This window comes from Hordeum vulgare, chromosome 7H (genome assembly GCF_904849725.1).
Source record: "Hordeum vulgare subsp. vulgare chromosome 7H, MorexV3_pseudomolecules_assembly, whole genome shotgun sequence".
In the NCBI taxonomy this organism is placed as follows: Eukaryota; Viridiplantae; Streptophyta; class Magnoliopsida; order Poales; family Poaceae; genus Hordeum; species Hordeum vulgare.
Genome location: NC_058524.1, coordinates 190104605 through 190120525, shown reverse-complemented (window position 1 = coordinate 190120525; position 15921 = coordinate 190104605). Strand labels below are relative to the sequence as shown.

Genomic DNA, 15921 nt, shown 5'->3' with positions numbered 1-15921 from the left:
GCTGATGGCGGAGCAGCGGCGAGACCCTACGTACGCGGCCGACTCCCCTAACTGGGAGGTGTGGTTCGCGATGGAGCACGGGAAGCAGTGTCGTCGTGACGTGCGCGAAGTGCAGCCAGGAGGCCCTCCGTCGTCCCCGCCTGTCGTCAGCGACGAGGACCAGGAGGCTGAGGCCGCCTACCAGGCGGCGCTCGCTGTTGTTCTCCGCGACAGCAAGGAGGAAGCGCGGCGCAGGGCCGACGAGGAGGTGGCGTACCAGCAGCAACTCGCGGAGGCCATCGCGCTGTCGGCCGCCGGCGACTGCGTCGTGCCACCTCCACCGAAGCCCGAGCCCACGGAGCTGCGGGAGTTCTACCAGTGGACCGGCATCGTCTAGGAGTTCGTCACTGTGCCGCCCATCTGGCTGGGCGCGACATCGCAACAGGAGCAAGCGTACCTCGAGCAATGGAGGGCGCAGCACGCCGAAGGCCTTTGGCTCATGAAGGTGGAGAAGGAGGCGGAGGAGGAACGACGAGAGGCGGAGGCGGAGGACACACGATGGAGACGCAGACAACTGCGCTCTGGAACACGACGTTCCCTTGGGCCGGCCCTGCGCCTACGTTGGTCGACCTCATCGGCCCCGATGATGACGACGACGCCTCCTAGGGCGGCCCTCGTAGTTTTAGTTTTTTTTATGTTTAATTAATGTAATGCGGACGCGTGGACTCTCGCCGTCTTCGTGGCCTGTTTTTAATGTTTAATTATGCATTTATGTAAAAAAAATCGCACGCCGGTAAATATGGGTCCGTCCAGCGTTGGGCGCACGCGCCGACCAATTTACGAAAGCGGATGTTCGTGTCGGCGTGACCGACTCAAACGAATAAAAAGCGTACGAAATCGCCGTCCGTTTGAATCGGTCCGTTGGAGTTGCTCTAAGTTGTTTGTATAACTACTCCCTCCGTTTCTAAATATAAGTCTTTTAAACGATTTCACTAGGGGTCCACATACGTAGCAAAATGATTGAATGTATACTCTAGATTATGTCCATATACATCCGTATATACTCTATTAGTGAAACCTCTAAAAACACTTATATTTAGGAACGGAGTACTTACTTACTAAGCAAGGCATAATTCTTCATCTAAAGGTAATGAACACATAAGCCTCATTGGTATTTCAGTCTACAAACCACGCTTCATTCCTCTTTTTTTTTTTTTTTGCGCCCACCGTGGGGCACATTAAACCACGCTTCATTCAACGTGTCTATTTTTTTTTTCATTTTCTCCTGTCCAATCGTCAAAAGAATCTGGATCAGAAATAATCCAGCCTTTGCCGAACCTTTGGAGGAGCCGGAAAAATGTAAGCATACAATTATTTTTGTGAGGGCAGGTTGCCTTTTCAACTAGTACTACTTAATTGTTTTTTTTTTCTAAACTCTCTCCAACATGTTTTCTCTCTGCATTAACGAGGCATCGATAATATGGAGGGGACAGTGGCGCGCGCGTCCTCGCGGCTTGCACTGGCCCGGAAAGGAGGAATCGTTTTGGCCTGTGCCCGAGAATGGGTTAGCGTTCACACGCACCCAACCACCGAGACACGGAGAGGCCGACGTCACCCCGCGCGGCCGCCGCATCGGCTCAGATAGAGGCCGTACCTCAAGGAAGGCGCGGCCGCAGCGACGGGCTCCAGAAACACGCGGCCTTCATCGAAACAGAGAGAGAGAGAGAGAGAGAGAGGGCGTGTATAAATAGGCACGCGCGCATGCTAAAAAAGAAAGGAAGGAAGGAGATCAATCCAGCGATTTGCTTGCTTCTTCCCCGCCCGCCCTTATCGAGGATTCCACCCCGCCCCACGCAGCATACAGAGGAGGAGGAGGAGGAGGATCAATAAGAGATACTTCCCTCGACAACGAGAAGATCGCCGCAGGCCAGGGAGGAGGAGGTCGAATCAAGGAGAGCTCGCGTCGGGGATTGGAGCTCACGCCAACCATGGTACGTCCTCTTCTTGCACGCTTGACCGCTTCACCGCCGAAGGCATACGCAACTACGCATGTCTGGGCGGCGGAGGCGGCGAGAGCAGCAGATTCTCTCGATCGAGGATTTGGGGCGGCGCTTGAGGCGTCAGGTCGTGGCCTGCGTCCACGTCAGGGTTGCGAATATCGCCGATGCTTTTACCTCTAGCCCCGCCCGCCGTCCTCACCTTTTTGTCCTACCGTGCCATTTCCACCGTCCGCATTTACCTTTTCTGTTTGGGCGATTCCACACGTACTCTACTTATTACTGGGCGGTAAAGCTGATTATCCGTTTTCCTTTCGGAAAACACACCAGAAAAGTCATAAACGCCTGCAAAATCAACACAGGGCGATCGAGCTAAGTCTGTGACGTGAGATTTGAGATTTTCTTTGACGACCTCGTGCGTCTGGTCGTGATGTAACAGACGGCTAGAGGAGAGGCCACCTTTCCTTTTCTTTGCGACGAAGAAAGAGGAAGGGGCACGAAACGGAGTTCCCTTCCGTTCCATCTCCTTTCTTAGCCGCGTCACCGGGAGCGTACACACCCGTGTAAATGCAACGCCAACAGACGCACACACACATAGCACCAGCTTTCGGTTGGCCGGCCAAGAGCAGCAGCAGAATCTTCAGCCGGCACTGACCTTTTCCTGACTTCATTTACGCAGTATTCATATACTAGCACATACACACACCTAGCTACTACATATTCGACGGCATATCATGGACACATGAAAGGGAGGGAAACCATCTCCCAGCCTGAGACAAGTGACAGCCACGCCCACACGGGGTTTGATTTCGGTTCGTTCCCGTTCATCGGTCAACTCGATTGGACCCGACTTTTCTTGGAACCTCCCCTCCAAGGAAAGGAGACCTGAATCTGAATGCAACAAGCAAGAGCCTACATGGGGCGACGACGACGACCACGACCGATCGCCCGTTTCTTGGTTGCCACTACTATTTGTATTTAGCACTATATAACTTCATATTTGGAGCTCATATACGTCAGTATCTGACTGTATTAGTTGATTGAATGCAGGTTGAATCGGAGATCGACGCATCGGCGGCAGCCACCGCCACGGCCAGGGCTTCGGCGGCCGTGCTCACCGCGCCGCTGTCGCTGGAAGGGGGCCTCGCGGCGGAGCTCCGTCCGGCCAACCTTGTGCAGCGGGTACTCAGCCTCTTCGGGAACGTCAGGCCAGGCTCCGATCTCTCACACTTCCAGGTAAAAACAAACACCACTGCTGCTCACTCTCATATGTGATTCACTTGATCCTACAAAATCATGCATGTGATGTGAGGTTCCCATCTCGAGGGCCAAATTTGAATTCACTTGCTAGTTTACTTAGTCAGAGGTTGGGAGCACGAGGCACCCTGAATCCGGCATAATTCAGGGGGCTTTGCTCGGCTGGCCAGTGTACTAGTAGTATAATCAGGGCAGGTTGATTTGTTTACCGGAGAGTGGACTAGTGGGTGGGGTTCAGCTAAACAACAAAAACAAGTTCAATCAATTCGCAAGAATCTGAAACAAAATAAATGGGAACCAAAAGCTTGGACTGTGCTGGATTAGACATGTTTCTATCGTTTTAGAGTTTAGAAAAATTGGATTGATTGAGTCTTGTCATCTCATCTGATCACATTGATTTCTTGTTTTATAACCTAGGCTAAGCTTTTTAGGGGTTAGTGGTGATGTGGAGATCAGTCCTACTAATAATTGGTTAGTCTGTTTCCTGTGACCCCATATCGACCGGTTAATTCCCAAATTGATTCATGCAAGTTTGGTAGCGTCCTTCAAAATTATACTCCCTCTGTACCTAAATAACTGTAGTTGGGGAAAACTAGTCTAGTTCTTCCCGATTACAATTATTTAGGTACGAAGGGAGTACCTTTGTAAGAAAGGCTTTCGGTTAGTAGCTGGACTTGTTGGCTGTGTGCATCTCGTTATGCAGAGATCGGGTTTTTTATTTGATACGATTGTATCAACTCGATAATTCAATTCAATGAAATGCCCTTTATTGAAAAAAAAAGGAAGGCTTTCTGCTCTGAATATGTGCCATATGGGTCGATGATCACCGTCGCTACATTACTCTGTTCCACAACACTTTACTTCACCGACGAAATGACTCACGAGTTTCTGAACATTTCCAGCTGCCTGCTACGTTCAACCTGCCAAAATCACAGCTCCAGTTGTATGGGGAAGTAGTCTACTGCGACGGAGGTGACTACCTGAGCAGATGCGGCACAGGCAAGGACAGCCTGGAGCGGCTCGCGGCGGTTGTCGCGTGGAGCATCTCAACGACGAGGCCGCCCATCTTCGGCTTCGCGCCCTACAACCCGGTCCTCGGAGAGACGCACCATGTCTCCAGAGGGTCACTCCACGTCCTTCTTGAGCAGGTAGGCAAGTTGGCAAAAATTACTCATATTCAGTCTCTGAAAGTGAAATGTCTGAAAAAGGTCAAAAACCCATATATTTTTCAACAAAGTGAATGATCACATGACATTGACATTTGCAGGTGTCTCATAAACCCCCGGTCTCTGCACTTCACGCGACCGACGAAGGCGGAAACGTCGAGCTTATCTGGTGCCAACACCCGGTGCCGAAATTTCATGGTAGGGCACCAGAACAAAAAATACAGGCTTCAGCAAACGTTGCTATACAGGCAAGGATGCAAACTTACCTAAACTCCTGCACCCCTTTCATTTGCTTCACTGAAGGTACTAGCATAGAGGCAACGGTGTACGGCAAGAGGCAAGTCAAGCTTCCAAAGTTCAACGAGACATACGAGGTGGACTGTCCGAACCTGCTCATAAGGTTGCTGCCTGGGCCCTCCGTCGAGTGGTCCGGCACCGTCAGGATCGCCTGCAATGACTCCGGGCTCGAGGCAGAATTGAGCTACCACAGAAGCAACTCCTTCATGGGAATGGGAGGCGACGGGAGGTGCGTTAAGGGCAAGGTGTTCCGTTCATCGAGCCCGGAAGACACCATCTGCGAGATCGATGGCTACTGGGACAGGACTGTCTCGCTCAAGGATATTAAGAGTGGTGAGGTCTCGGTTCTCTACGACGCGAACCTCGCCATCGCTAACCTCGTCACACCGGAGGTTAAAGATGAAGAGGTGAAATTCTAACCCAGAAGCTCATTCATTGCATTTTTCTTGTTTTTTCAAGCCAATATGAAAATTCACACTTTGTGTACCTGTGATCAAGTGATGACCTGGTATGGCAGTACACTTTCAGTTCAGAAACTTGCAAAGCAGCACAGAGGTAGTACTCATGAATGATGGTGATAATTTGGCAGGGCTTGTCATCTTCGGAGTCGGCGGTCGTCTGGAGTGAAGTCAGCGAGGCTATCCTGGCAAAGGATTGGGAGAAGGCTAGCGAGGGGAAGCGGAAAGTCGAGGGCACAGCTAGGAGCCTTGAGAAAGAGAGAAATGAGAAGGGAGAGGTGTGGATGCCCAAGCACTTCTCATTGTCCCAGGACAAGAATGGGAACTGGGAGTGCTGGCCACTAGACAAATCAGTGCCTCCAGCTCCTATCGTTGTACCTTCTTCTTCATGACACTGCATTACATGTAACAATGTTAAATTATATAATAAAGCTGACCATTCTTTTTTTTTTACATATTCTTCTTTGCATTGTTGGATTTCCATTGATGCTTCAGAGAATATATCCTTATGTTTTCCCCCCTATAAGAGACCTTTGGATCATGGAATTCTGGTTGCAAAATCTATGGTATGCATTCCCGTGACCGCTATTCCATAGGAAGTATAATATGAGCTCAAACCTCATTCAGTCTTTCATTTGAGATGTCTAATACATTTTGTGTGTATTTCTATCTACCCTCCCCACTTCTGTAAAATTCATGTGTTTATTTATAGTGATTCATCCTATCCAAAGCATCATTGCAAAAAAATTGTGCTTGGAGTCCTGTACGAATCCATAAGTCATGACATTCCAGTTATGTATTATTTTCAATTTTCTGTTATCCAAAGAGGCCCTTGGTTGCTTGCTTTTCTTGTTTGTTTGATCCTCAAATTTCTTAGGAGGAGAGATTTCTCTCAAGAATTAGATCGGCTTATTCAATTCAAACTGTCGTAACACTACAGAAAAGAAGAAGATTTATCACCCGACAGCGCTAGAGTTCCTAGTAAAAGCTATGAATATTAAGAACAGAGCATACTATTCCTTATCAATAATGAAATTAATGAGTGTATAATTTGTACTGGATAATTATCTTTGTTGGTCTACATGAAAGAAGCCAATATTTACATCTCCCCCTATTTGCACCACCAGTATCTAGTTACTGAATACACGAGGGTTTCAAGTTGCAAGTGCAACTACTATCAATCTGTCAGGAACTCCCAGCACAAGATCCCTGCTATTGGGCCTCTTCTTGGTTCCCACAGCTTTCTTTGCGGTTATCTGGTCTTTGAAAGCTCAAAGGCCGGCTCGGGTTTCATGGCGAATGATCATTTAAGGAACACGAGCGCTGCGGGCAGCAGAAACCATAGCTGAGCGTGTCGCGTGCTCGCCGCCGACGGGGTCATAACCGGCTGATAGCCGCTTCTCACGCCATTGTTGTAGCCCGTCAGGGGCGGCTGGAAGGCACTTCCGACGCCATTGCTGCTAGCCAAGGGTGTCTCATAGGTGCTTCCGATGCCATTGGTGCCAGTCGGAGGTGTCTGGTAGGCACTTCCAACGCCATTGTTGTCTGTTGGAGGTGGCTGGTAGGCACTTCCAGCACCATCGTTACCTGTAGGGGGCGGCATGTAGGCTCTTCCAGCACCGCTGTTGCCTGTCGCCGGCGGCACGTAAGTGCTTCCGGCACCATTGTTGTCAGCAGGAGGAGCACCGTTAGCATCAGCAGGCATATTCAACCTGTGTGAAGTGAACCATGGGTTATCCATCAAATTGCCAGCATTTCAGAGCACACAATATCAGCTGTACATATCTGTTGGACTTTGGCACGTGTGAGTTACTCGGTACTTGGGTCGTTAGAAATTCAGAACCACATTTCAACGATCGCTGTTAAGTACTCCCGGTTGCAAATTGCCATTTATTTTATTTTGATGTGAAGGAAAATAAACTGAAAAAGTGCTTGATTGATTACCCTGCTGGAGGGATGCAGAAGGCGATGGTGTAGTCGACGGCGTTGCAGGTGAAGAGGCTGCTGCCGTCGTCGTAGGCGTAGCTATAGGCCCGCGGGCACGCCGACTTGAAGACGGAGGAGTAGGCCGTCGGGCTGCACGTGTCCGGCGTCGCGTAGGCGCCGCTGCAGCAGTACTTGTCCTGCGTGAACGCCTCGCACGCGCTCTGGCATGCCACTGGGCCGCCACCATTGCCGCCAGCCACCTGCAGCTCCTTGGGGCATGCTGCAATAACATGGTTATTTTCATGTCAGAGCAAGCACTTGTACAACATGGATGCATAGCTGCTTCATAGTGATGCTACATGCCACGTACAGAGGTTGAGGTCGGCGGCGCAGCCGGTGGCATTGCAGCTGCCCTGCCGTGCGCGCGGGACGGCGACGACGGGCAGGTTGTACCCGTCGACAAGGCTCACGTCATAGAAGTCCTGGTCGGCGGGGCCGCCCTTCCCCAGTGTGATCTCGAAGAGCGTCGCTGGCGGCTTCCCGCCCGTGCCGCCGCACTCCATGTGTCCACCACCGCAGTCGCCGGTCTGGCACGCGACCGCACCGGCAGCCGCGCCTGAGCCGTCGGTGCTGAAGTTGCAACCCGTGCGCGCCCATATCCGGCCGGACCAGCCGGCCGGCGCAGGGATCCGCACGGTCTGCCCCGGGTCTAGCCTGAACCCCGTCGTGGGCAGCTGCGGCGTGCCCGCGCCGGCCATCGTCCCCGGCCAGATGGTGTGGGTGCAGTAGTTGGATATGGTGAAGCTGCAGCTCGCCGTTGAGACGCTGCACCATTGGGCAGCTAGTGCCAGCAGAAGGAGCAGGCATGGCGCACTGTGATTTCTCGGTGCCTCCATGGTCTTGAGCTGTTCTTGATTTCCTTGTCACTTGTTGCAAACTTGCAATCCTGTTCTTCATCAATCAAATATATAATGGCGCGCAGGGTTCAGAAAATGGAGTGAGTTGCTTGGTGAGATTGCTTTAGCATTCCCCATGGATGGGGTGGCCTCAGCGAGAAGAAATACCTTATGTAAGAATCCAAGTGACTAAAGTGAAAACGCTGTTAGGAGGCTATGAAACAACGCTCATAGGTGTGTATGCCTTAATTTCACACAAGTTAACTTTATTTGTCAGTCTAAATCTAAACCAAACCTCACTTTCCATATAACGAATTAATGATCACTTATAACGAAAAGAGCATTGAGTCAGTGTCCTGTACATGCATGTCGCGTGCTCTCTCTACTCACTTTCACGAGGCATCAGGCTATGATATGACCATTCCAGTCCACATTGACCAATTTCAAATAAATTAATTTTATGAAGGGGGCCATTCTCAAATTGGAGCATTGAACTATCCTATTTTTGGCACAACCTATGATGTTCTCTGCCATTGCTTTCAGGGGATGTAAACTGCAAACTAGGCTTTGCGGCAGTATGAGGAAGTGCAAGATAGCAAGAAAGGCATCAGTTTCACACATCCATGGTACAGATTCTAGTTAGTATAACTAAATCATTTCATCAGTACAAACAATATCTTAGGTATTTAAAGAGATGCCAGGTGCTACATTTGATCCAGAGAATATAAATGCCACCTTACCCATCAGTTCAGATAAAGCATAGCTTCCATGTGGGTATCATAACAAGAATAACCATCCATGCACAGCTACTTTATGCTTCAAATAACCTTATGCTGCAGCTTATCAGCATCTGTGTCACAGAACAAGGAGTAGACCTCTGAAAGTACCCAGATAATCTTCAAGGCAAATCCGCAAACGTCCTGCAATGGACCGGACCACGCGGTTCGGACCATGGAAGCCACCCAACTCCGTACCATATCGGTATGCGAAGCGATTCAGACACGATTTCTTCCGCAAACCAGAGGCAAACATGAGGAGATTTGCGGGAGTCCAGACCGCTACTTCGCATCATTCTGACCGTCCGGACCCAACAACCCCCCTCCCGCGTGAAACAGTCAGCACCGCTCCTGAGCGTTAGTGCCCGCATTCCTGCCCTGCCAGAGCAGAAGCGACCGCTCACTAGCACCGACTTTGAAGCGGCACACCAACCGAGAGAGCACCGCCCGCGCCGTTTCTCGGTGCAGACGACTAATGCGCGTTTAAATGACACGACATATGAGGGAGTCCGAAAATAAGGGGTCTTGAGGCCACCAGCCTATTGTTGAAAGTATGCCCTAGAGGCAATAATAAAATGGTTATTATCATATTTCCTTGTTCATGATAATCGTCTATTGTTCATGCTATAATTGTATTAACAGGAAACAGTAATACATGTGTGAATAAATAGATCACAATGTGTCCCTAGCAAGCCTCTAGTTAGCTAGCTCGTTGATCGATAGATGATCATGGTTTCCTGATCATGGGCATTAGATGTCATTGATAACAGGATCACTTCATTGGGAGAATGATGTGATGGACAAGACCCAATCCTAAGCATAGCACTAGATCGTATTGTTCGTATGCTAAAGCTTTTCTAATGTCAAGTGTCTTTTCCTTCGACTGTGAGATTGTGCAACCCCCGAATACCGTAGGAGTGCTTTGGGTGTATCAAACGTCACAACGTAACTGGGTGACTACAAAGGTGCACTACGGGTACCTCTGAAAGTGTCTGTTGGGTTGGTACAAATCGAGATCGGGATTTGTCACTCCGTGTGACGGAGAGGTATCTCTGGGCCCACTCGGTAGAACATCATCATGAGCTCAATGTGACTAAGGAGTTAGTCACAGGATGACGTGCTACGGAACGAGTAAATAGACTTACCGGTAACGAGATTGAACAAGGTATAGGTATACCGACGATCGAATCTCGGGCAAGTTCTATACCGACACACAAAGGGAATTGTATACGGGATTGATTGAATCCTCGACATCGTGGTTCATCCGATGAGATCATCGTGAAACATGTGGGAGCCACCATGGGTATCCATATCCCGCTGATGGTTATTGGACGGAGAGCGTCTCGGTCATGTCTGCATGTTTCCCGAACCCGTAGGGTCTACACACTTAAGGTTCGATGACGCTAGGGTTCTAGGGAAATGTTATACGAGGTTACCTAAAAGTTGTTCAGAGTCCCGGATGAGATCCCGGAAGTCACGAGGAGCTCCGGAATGGTCCGGAGGTAAAGATCGATATATAGGATAGATGGTTTTGGACACCGGAAATGTTTCGGGCGTCACCGGCAGCGTACCGGGACCACCGGAAATGGTCCCAGGGGTCCACCGAGAGGGGCCACCTGCCCCAAGAGGTAGCATGGGCCAAAAGGTGGTGGGAAACCAGCCCAAAGTGGGCTGGTGTGCCTCCCACAAAGGGGCCCAAGGCGCAGGAGGTGGAGAGGGGGGGGACCCTAGGCGCTGGTGGGCCTAAGGCCCACCTAGGGGTGCGCCACCCCCTCCCCCTGCCCTGGCCGCCGCACCTCCCATCTGGGGGAGCTGCCGCACCACCTAGGGTGGGAACCCTAGGGGTGGCACCCCCTCCCCTGCTCCTATAAATAGAGAGGGGTTTGGGGCTGTTTTGGGACACGATTTCTTCTTCCCTCGGCGCAGCCGTGCTCCCCTCCTTCCTCCTCCTCCCACGGTGCTTGGCGAAGCCCTGCCGGGAGACCTCGTCTCTCCATCGACACCACGCCGTCGTGCTGCCGGAGATCTTCCCCAACCTCTCCCTCCTCCTTGCTGGATCAAGGTGCGGGAGACGTCACCGGGCTGCACGTGTGTTGAACGCGGAGGTGCCGTGATTCGGCACTAGATCGGAATCTTACCGCGATCTGAATCGTCGCGAGTACGACTCCATCAACCGCGTTCTAGCAACGCTTCCGCTTAGCAATCTTCAAAGGTATGAAGATGCACTCACCCCTCTCTCGTTGCCGGTCTCTCCATAGGAAGATCTGAATATGTGTAGGGAGTTTTTTGAATTTATGCTACGTTACCCAAGAGTGGCATCCGAGCCAGGTTTTCTATGCGTAGATTCTTTGCACGAGTAGAACACAAAAGGTTGTGGGCGATGATTTGTCAATTGCTTGCCGCTACTAGTCTTATTCTTTTCCGGCGGTATTGTGGGATGAAGCGGCCCGGACCGACCTTACACGTACGCTTACGTGAGACTGGTTCCACCGACACACATGCACACCGTGCATAAAGGTGGCTAGCGGGTGTCTGTCTCTCCTACTCTAGTCGGATTGGATTTGATGAAAAGGGTCCTTATGAAGGGTAAATAGTTTTGGCATATCATCGTTGTGGCTGTAACGTAGGTAAGAAGGCGTTCTTGCTAGAAACCCAAATCAGCCACGTAAAACTTGCAACAACAATTAGAGGACGTCTAACTTGTTTTTGCAGGGTTTGACATGTGATGTGATATGGCCAAAGTTGTGATGTTGCATGTATGATGTATGAGATGATCATGTTATTGTAATAGGTTTCACGACTTGCATGTCGATGAGTATGACAACCGGCAGGAGCCATAGGAGTTGTCTTGATTTATTGTATGAGATGCAACACCATGTGCTTACTACTTTTACTTCATTGCTAACGGTTAGCTATAGTAGTAGTGATAGTAGTAGTTGGTGTGATGACTTCATGGAGACACGATGATGGAGATCATGGTGTCACGCCGGTGACAATGATGATCATGCGATGTCTGAAGATGGAGATCGAAAGAGCAAAGATGATAATGGCCATATCATGTCACTATATGATTGCATTGTGATGTTTATCATGTTTTTCATCTTATTGCTTAGAAAGACGGTAGCATATTAAGATGATTCCTCTTAAAATTTGGAGAATGTATTCCCCTAAGTGTGCACTGTTGCGAAGGATCTTTGTCTCGAAGCACCATGTGATGATCGGGTGTGATAGATTCTAACGTTCGCATACAACGGCTGTAAGCCAGATTTACACACGCGAAACACCTAGGTTGACTTGATGAGCTTAGCATGTACAGACATGACCTCGAATACAATAGACCAAAAGGTCGAACATGAGTCGTATGGTTGAATACGATCAGCATGAAGTTGCTCACGATGATGACTAGTCCGTCTCACGTGATGATCGGACACGGGTTAGTCAACATGGATCATGTATCACTTAGATGACTAGAGGGATGTCGATTTAAGTGGGAGTTCATACTTAATTTGATTAAATGAACTTAATTGTCATGAACTTAGTCTAAAAATTGTCTTTATAAATATTGTAGATGGCCAACGTCAACCTCAATTTCAACGCATTCCTAGAGAAAAACAAGCTGAAAGATGATGGTAGCAACTATGCGGACTGGGTTCGCAACTTGAAGCTCATCCTTGAAGCAGCTAACTTATGTCCTTGAGGCGCCGCTAGGTGACCCTCCCACTCCGCAGCAGCCCAGGAGATTCTGAATGTCTGGCAAACGCGGAGTGATGACTACTCTCTGTTTAGGTGTGGCATGTTATATAGTTTGGAAACGGGGCTCCAAAGGCCATTTGAGCAACACGGTGCATATGAGATGTTCCAAGAGCTGAAACCGGTTTTTCAAGCTCATGCCCGTGTCAAGAGATATGAAGTCTCCGACAAGTTCTTTAGATGTAAGATTGAGGAGAACAGTTCTGTCAGTGAGCACATACTCAAAATGTCTGGGTTACACGGTCGTCTGACTTCACTTGGAGTCGAACTTCCGGATGATGCTATAATTGACAGAATCCTCCAGTCTCTCCCACCAAGCTACAAAGGTTTTGTGCTGAACTACAACATGCAAGGGATGGAGAAGACCATTCCCGAGTTTTACTCGATGCTCAAGTCTGCAGAAGTAGAAATCAAGAAAGAGCATCAAGTGTTGATAGTCAACAAGACCACCAGTTTCAAGAAAGGTAAGTGTAAGAAGAACTTCAAGAAAGACGACAAAGCCGTTGCCGCTCCCGGTAAGCCAGATGCCGGGAAGAAGAAAAAGAATGGACCCAGGCCTGAGACTGAGTGCTTCTATTGCAAGGGAAAAGGTCAGTGGAAGCGGAACGACCCCAAGTACTTAGCGGACAAGAAGGCCGACAACATTAAAGGCATATGTGATATACATTTTATTGATGTGTACCTTACCAGCGCTCGTAGTAGCTCCTGGGTATTTGATACCAGTGTTGTTGCTCACATTTGCAACTCAAAGCACGAACTGCGGAATAAGCGCAGACTAGCCAAGGATGAGGTGACGATGCGTGTCGGGAATGGCTCCAAGGTCGATGTGATCGCCGTCGACACGCTACCTCTACATCTACCGTCGGGATTAGTTTCAAACCTTAATAATTGTTATTTAGTACCAGCTTTGAGCATGAATATTGTATCAGGGTCTTGCTTAATGCGAGACAGCTACTCATTTAAGGTAGAGAATAATGGTTGTTCTATTTATATGAGTGATATGTTTTATGGTCATGCTCCGCCGGTGAATGGTTTATTCTTGATGAATCTTGATCGTGATGTTACACATATTCATAGTGTGAGTACCAAAAGATGTAAAGTTTATAATGATAGTCCCACATACTTGTGGCACTGCCGCCTTGGTCATATCGGTGTTAAGTGCATGAAGAAGGTCCATACTGATAGACTATTGGAGTCTCTTGACTTTGAATCATTTGACACATGCGAACTGTGCCTCATGGGCAAGATGACTAAGACTCCATTCTCAGGAATAATGGAGAGAGCGACCGACTTATTGGAAATAATACATACTGATGTGTGTGGTCCAATGAATGTTGAAGCTCGCGGTGGCTATCGTTATGTTCTCACTCTCACCGATGATTTGAGTAGGTATCGGTATATCTACTTGATGAAGCACAAATCTGAGACGTTTGAAAAGTTCAAGGAATTTCAGAGTGAGGTCGAGAATCAATGTGATAGAAAAATTAAGTGTCTACGATCTGATCGTGGAGGAAAATATTTGAGTCACGAGTTTGGCACACACCTAAGGAAGTGTGGAATCGTTTCACAACTGACGCCGCCTGGCACACCGCAACGCAGCGGAGTGTCTGAACATCTTAATCGCACTTTATTAGATATGGTACGATCTATGATGTCTCTTACCAACTTACCGCTATCATTTTGGGGATACGCATTAGAAACTGGAGCATTCACTTTAAATAGGGCACCGTCTAAATCCATTGAGACGACACCGTATGAACTATGGTTTGGCAACAAACCTAAGTTGTCGTTTCTTAAAGTTTGGGGCTGCGATGCTTATGTGAAGAAACTTCAACCAGAGAAGCTCGAACCCAAAGCAGAGAAATGTGTATTGATAGGATACCCTAAGGAAACTATTGGGTATACCTTCTATCTTAGATCCGAAGGTAAAACCTTTGTTGCCAAGAACGGATCCTTTCTAGAGAAAGAGTTTCTCTCGAAAGAAGTAAGTGGGAGGAAAGTAGAAATTGATGAGGTAATTACACAGCGCGGGAAATTGTTCCTGTGGCGCCTACACCAACTGAAGAGGAAGTTAATGATAATGATCATGAAGCTTCGGATCAAGTTACTACTGAACCACGAAGGTCCACAAGGGCACACTCCGCACCAGAGTGGTACGGCAACCCTGTGATGGAAATCATGTTATTAGACAACGGTGAACCTTCGAACTATGAAGAAGCAATGGCGGGCCTGGATTCCAACAATTGGCTTGAGGCTATGAAATCCGAGATAGGATCCATGTATGAGAACAAAGTATGGACTTTGGTGGACTTTCCCGATGATAGGCGAGCCATAGAAAATAAATGGATCTTCAAGAAGAAGACTGATGCAAACGGTAATGTGACCGTTCATAAAGCTCGACTTGTCGTAAAGGGTTTTCGACAAATTCAAGGAGTTGACTATGAAGAGACTTTCTCTCCCGTAGCGAAGCTGAAATCAGTCCGAATCATGTTAGAAATTGCCGCCTTTTATGATTATGAAATTTGGCAAATGGACGTCAAAACAGCGTTCCTTAACGGGAATCTTAAGGAAGAGTTGTATATGATGCAACCAGAAGGTTTTGTCGATCCTAAGGGTGCTAACAAAGTGTGCAAGCTCCAGCGCTCCATCTATGGGCTGGTGCAAGCATCTCAGAGTTGGAACATTCACTTCAATGAGGTGATTAAAGCGTTTGGGTTCATACAGGTTTACGGAGAAGCCTGTCTGTACAAGAAAGTGAGTGGGAGCTCTGTAGCTTTCCTCATACTGTATGTGGATGACATATTATTGATGGGGAATAATATAGAGATGTTGGAGAGCATAAAGGCCTATTTGAACAAGAGTTTTTCAATGAAGGACCTTGGAGAAGCTGCATACATATTAGGCATCAAAATCTATAGAGATAGATCGAGACGCCTCATAGGTCTTTCGCAAAGTACGTACCTTGACAAGATATTGAAGAAGTTCAATATGGAAAACTAAAAGAAAGGGTTCTTGCCAGTTTTGCTAGGTATGAGATTGAGTAAGACTCAGTCACCGACCACGGCAACAGATAGAGAGAAGATGAGTATTGTCCCCTACGCTTGAGCCGTAAGCTCTCTAATGTATGCCATGTTGTGTACCAGACCTGATATAAACCTTGCCATAAGTTTGGTAGGGAGGTACCAAAGTGATCCCGGTTTGGAACACTGGAAAACAGTCAAGAATATCCTTAAGTACCTGAAGAGGACTAAGGAGATGTTTCTCGTTTATGGAGGTGACGAAGAGCTCGTCGTAAAGGGTTACGTCGATGCTAGCTTCGACACAGATCCAGATGACTCTAAGTCACAGACCGGATACGTGTATGTTTTGAATGGTGGGGCAGTGAGCTGGTGCAGCAGCAAGCAAGAAATCGTGGCAGC

At 48.5% G+C, this 15921-nt stretch overlaps 2 protein-coding genes across 5 annotated transcripts; one reads left to right on the top strand and one right to left on the bottom strand.

Annotated features, from left to right (window-relative positions):
• The first annotated feature begins 1252 nt into the window (after nucleotides 1-1252).
• On the top strand, nucleotides 1253-5607 carry LOC123412213 (oxysterol-binding protein-related protein 4C-like). 4 transcript variants are annotated; one of them, XM_045105156.1, is made up of 6 exons: nucleotides 1258-1970; nucleotides 3027-3212; nucleotides 4136-4381; nucleotides 4501-4597; nucleotides 4703-5103; nucleotides 5286-5607. In XM_045105156.1, exons 1-6 carry the CDS (start codon nucleotides 1968-1970, stop codon nucleotides 5544-5546), a joined length of 1194 nt encoding a protein of 397 aa, XP_044961091.1. In that variant the 5' UTR covers nucleotides 1258-1967; the 3' UTR covers nucleotides 5547-5607. The 4 variants fall into 4 exon arrangements, with proteins under 4 accessions (XP_044961089.1, XP_044961091.1, XP_044961088.1 ...); XM_045105155.1 differs by lacking the exon at nucleotides 1258-1970 and adding an exon at nucleotides 1998-2934; XM_045105154.1 differs by having other exon boundaries at nucleotides 1253-1970; nucleotides 4501-5103.
• Nucleotides 5608-6193: 586 nt separating this feature from the next.
• Nucleotides 6194-8051, bottom strand: LOC123411461 (thaumatin-like protein 1b). The gene is made up of 3 exons (XM_045104407.1): nucleotides 7451-8051; nucleotides 7099-7360; nucleotides 6194-6866 (listed from the first exon to the last, which is right to left on the bottom strand). The coding sequence occupies exons 1-3, from the start codon at nucleotides 7974-7976 to the stop codon at nucleotides 6458-6460; spliced, it is 1197 nt and encodes a 398-aa protein (XP_044960342.1). The 5' UTR covers nucleotides 7977-8051; the 3' UTR covers nucleotides 6194-6457.
• Between the last annotated feature and the right edge of the window lie 7870 nt (nucleotides 8052-15921).